At 40.8% G+C, this 4,359-nt stretch overlaps 1 protein-coding gene across 1 annotated transcript in view; it reads left to right on the forward strand.

Annotated features, from left to right (window-relative positions):
* The window catches only part of PDHB (pyruvate dehydrogenase (lipoamide) beta), a gene marked incomplete at its 5' end in the record, with an annotated part of 4,761 nt that extends 592 nt beyond the window's left edge, over window positions 1–4,169 (forward strand). Inside the window, 6 exons of the mRNA XM_010573374.1 lie at window positions 65–100; window positions 199–484; window positions 1,213–1,323; window positions 1,879–1,970; window positions 2,460–2,601; window positions 2,982–4,169. Coding sequence (XP_010571676.1) covers window positions 65–100; window positions 199–484; window positions 1,213–1,323; window positions 1,879–1,970; window positions 2,460–2,601; window positions 2,982–3,127 — 813 coding nt within the window. The remainder of the gene's footprint in view (window positions 1–64; window positions 101–198; window positions 485–1,212; window positions 1,324–1,878; window positions 1,971–2,459; window positions 2,602–2,981) is intronic.
* Between the last annotated feature and the right edge of the window lie 190 nt (window positions 4,170–4,359).

Raw genomic sequence — 4,359 nt, forward strand, 5'->3', positions numbered from 1 at the left:
CCCTCCCCCCCGGCCCCCCCCCCCCCCCGCCCCGTGCTTACTCCTTGGTTCCCTTCTCTTTCAGATGGGCTTCACAGGAATCGCTGTCGGTGCTGCTATGGTTTGTAAATTTGCATTCCTCTCCTTCTGATTTAAAAACTAAAAATAAATTGGTTTTATGTAAAAACATACTAATACGTATTTTAACATATTTAATAGGCAGGGTTGAGACCAGTGTGTGAATTCATGACGTTCAACTTCTCCATGCAAGCAATCGATCAGGTTATAAACTCTGCTGCCAAGACCTGTTACATGTCTGCAGGATCAATCGCTGTTCCCATTGTCTTCCGGGGCCCCAATGGGGCATCAGCTGGAGTCGCTGCTCAGCACTCACAGTGCTTCGCCGCTTGGTATGGGCATTGCCCGGGACTGAAAGTTGTTAGTCCTTGGAGCTCAGAAGATGCCAGAGGTCTGCTGAAAGCATCAATACGGGATGATAATCCAGGTGAACACAGGCAGATCATGACAACACCTAGCACTCGATCCTGAAAACAATGTCTGTTTTCTCCTCCTGCCCCATTTAAAACAAACAAACAAAAGATTGTTAAACCCTAAAATACTTAAGGTTGCTTTACTGCAGCTTTAGGGTACTTACAAAGGCACAGAAGTATGTATTCTTTTCCTAATAGTCACTTGCCTTGCTAGCAGTAGACTAGTTTTGTGCTGTTGCCAGCTACATATCTTTACTGCTAGTTTGGTACCAGTCAGGAAACTTAGAAGCATTTATGAATCTATCGTAAAGGGGTTAAAAAGGATGAAGATGAGTCAGGAGGAGTTCCTGCATATACAGTGTCTATGTAACTCATTTTTACAGATCATGAAGTTCAGATGATAAATTCAGAATGTCATTAATTAAAAGCAGGGCAACCTTTCTCTTTATTTTTCACAAATAGGCATGCAAAATCTAAGACCTTTCTAAAACTCATGATTCTATCATCACGTACCAGAAGTTAAATACCTGATCTCATTTAAGACTAATTGTAGATAATTTTTTAAATAATTCAGCATTAAGACTGTGATGATTTTTTTTTTAATTGCTTCTGCAAACATACTCAAGTCCTTGTTGTCTGGATGGGCTTAGTATCTTGAACTAGTCTGCTGCAGTGCCGTTAATCATAAGTACAGTCCTGTGCCTGCAGATGTATATGTTAATCAAAGTATGTTTTCTTCTAGTTGTGATGCTGGAAAATGAATTACTGTATGGTGTTCCCTTTGAAATGTCTGAACAGGCACAGTCAAAGGATTTTGTTGTTCCAATTGGAAAAGCTAAAATAGAAAGGCAAGGTAAGCTGAGAATACAGTTTGTTTCCATATTAACCAAACTGCTTGGGGACTTTTTTTAACTTCTTAGCTATTCAGAATACTGCTGTCATGGGACACAGAAAAGTGTGTCAAATGTTAAATGTTCCAATGTTATTTTATCCAGTAGTATACTTTATTTTTCTGTTGCCCATACAAGGAAAGATCACCTGATTCTCTATATCTTATCTAAAGCTATACCCTTCTAAAGGATTTGTTCCATAGTATATAGAGTAGATGATGCCTGAAAAACTTTTTTCCTCACCTATGTAATGTTTGTCAAAAATGCAAAAAGAGATCACTGTAGTATTTCAGCCCATTTGTTTATAATTTACCACTGAATTACATGAATGTTTGAAAAGGATAATCTAGAAACTATATTAAATATATCTTCAGTTCCCTGAATTAAAGGGTAAAGTTTGTGTCTTAGCATAGTCCTTCACTACCACTCTTTGTGCAGAACACTTAGCATTTCAAATAAATGTAAGGAACTTTACATTTAGGGTTTTTTTTCTTTTTAAACACTTGTTTCTGTTCTAGGAACACATGTTACGTTAGTGTCACACTCAAGACCTGTTGGACACTGTTTGGAAGCAGCTGCTGTACTTGCCAAAGAAGGTGTAGAGTGTGAGGTGGGTGGGATTTCTGTTGTTTGTCTCTTTCCCTGAAGTGGGGAAAAAAGCAGAGGGACTTCCTGTTCAGGCTCTGCAAAACTTCAGTGTTATTAACTACAAGCTTCTTATATTTGTAAATGCCTTAACAGCATGTGCATTTCATGTTTCTGCATTTGACCTTTTCATCACAAAGTTAAGGCAGAACTACTAATGATTTTCAGATTGACCCAGCTGTATGGTAAGCAGAACAATGACAATATGTATTAGTACGGTTGTATCTCGATAGAGCAAGAGTCACCTACTTGGGCTTTTCCAGGAGCCAGGAGAAACTGTTCTGCACAGTCTCTGCCAGAAAAAAGTTAGAAATTTTATTAACTTTAAGTCTTGTCTTCAAAGTCAGGATAGATGAAAGTGCTAAAGGGCACTGTACACAAACAGTGGTAACCGACAGGCTTAAATCATAGCAAAACTCGCACATTCCCTTTTCTCCCACCCCCGCCCCCCCAGGTTATAAATCTGCGTACCATTCGACCAATGGATATTGAAACAGTGGAAGCCAGCGTTGTAAAGACAAACCATCTTGTAACTGTAGAAGGAGGTTGGCCACAATTTGGAGTAGGAGCAGAAATCTGTGCCAGGATCATGGAAGGTACCGAGTTTTGCAATATACTTCTTGATCTCATTCCCTAGTCTAAATCCTGACAACTTCTTGATAAAGCCAGATGAAGGCAAAGTTAGGGGTTTGTATCTGAGGAGGTTGAGCCTAGCTGTCTTGCTCTAGAGATTTTCACAGGGTGGATCGAGCTAGTTTTCTGTTGCGAGTAATTCTTATCCCAGAAACTCGACTGTGTGAGAAGTAAGATGGAAACTTTCAGTCTAAACCATAGTGTGTGAAGATGAACAAGCAGGAACAGCTCTCTGGAATATTGGAGCTGCAGGAATAAAATTGTTTAAATGGATTAAGATTAAGAAATTGAATTGAGAGAAAACGGTAGCGCATGGCAACCTGACAACTGTTTTCTGTTTCAGGATCTGCCTTTAACTACTTGGATGCTCCAGCTGTGCGTGTTACCGGTGCAGATGTTCCTATGCCTTACGCAAAAATTTTAGAAGATAACTGCATACCTCAAGTGAAGGATATAATATTTGCAGTGAAGAAAACTTTGAATATCTAAGTTGTAAATACATGTTTTAAAGTCCTGCTTTACAAAGTATTAATGGTGTAGGGCAAGTTGTATGCATAACTTTTGTTGTATAGCTACATGAACTTTTTGTACAGTGGGCAAAGTATAGTGATCTCCCAGAATATTTATATGGGGTTACCCTCTAAGCCATAGTTCGTGTAAGCAATGATGTGGTAATGCTTGTTCGTTCAACAGTACAGGTGGGTTAGTGCTACTCTATGTGGAGAAATCCTATTCTAAATTCGGAATGAGGAAAAAATCCTCCATTTCTGCTTGGCTTGTAATAACCACACCCGTTGTGTTAAACTGTTGGCTGTAGTGGTGGTTGAGTGAAGAACTGCAGTGAGCAAGAGGGGGCCCCAAGTCCTGCCCTGGAATGCTGTACAGCTCTCTAGGAGCCCATGGTCGCAAGGCTTATTAAAGGTGAATGATCAAACTGGAGTGAGTGAAGCCTTGCTTTTCAGTTCAACAGTTAAGTGCAACTATCTGTACAAAAGTGGGTTTGGAAGCCTGCAGTATGGGTTAAGAGTTGGCTAACATGTTTAGTTTCGAAGAGCACTCTGCTCATGCAGGAAAGCTTCTGCACAAGAGCTTAAATAAAGATCCTGATCCTCTTCAGTAGGTGATGGGAAACGCTATAGAATTTTTCTTCACTAGCTGCCACATACGGTGATAAAAAAAAAATACTTGCCCAGATGCTTTGCTTTATGTATTATTTTTTTAAACTCATCATATGTGCTAACAATGGCATGCTCAAACTACAGTTCTTACAATGCAAAATAAGTTATTTCACGCACACGCGCTGAGCCTGGGTCTGACGCAGCAGCCGCATGGACTGTGTTTGAAGAACTGGGAAACAGTGGCAGCAGCCTTTTGGCAGATCACCACATACCAGGGTTTAGCTAAGGGGCTATTCCTGTCAGGCAGGGAGAGCTCTGCTAGCCTTTGTTCAGCAGCTTCTGGTACAGAGCGAGAGCTGCCTCTAGGAGCCTGTGCAGTGTGGCCTGCTCTATTCTCCAGGTAGGCTGCCCTTCCGCTGAACTGTTGGAGAGGAGATACTTACCTCTGTAAGTAGACAGAAGAGCTCGGGTCCTATTTTAGTTAAGGGCTACGAATACCTTTCAGAGTATTTTCTTTAGCAGAAGTGCTATTAGGTTCTTAGGAAGTCTGGCTTGCAGGTGCAATCCTAGCGGAATATACCCACCACCACGCTGCTGAAGGAA

Source organism: Haliaeetus leucocephalus, unplaced genomic scaffold (assembly GCF_000737465.1).
Source record: "Haliaeetus leucocephalus isolate CR32 unplaced genomic scaffold, Haliaeetus_leucocephalus-4.0 Scaffold2, whole genome shotgun sequence".
Lineage (NCBI taxonomy): Eukaryota > Metazoa > Chordata > Aves > Accipitriformes > Accipitridae > Haliaeetus > Haliaeetus leucocephalus.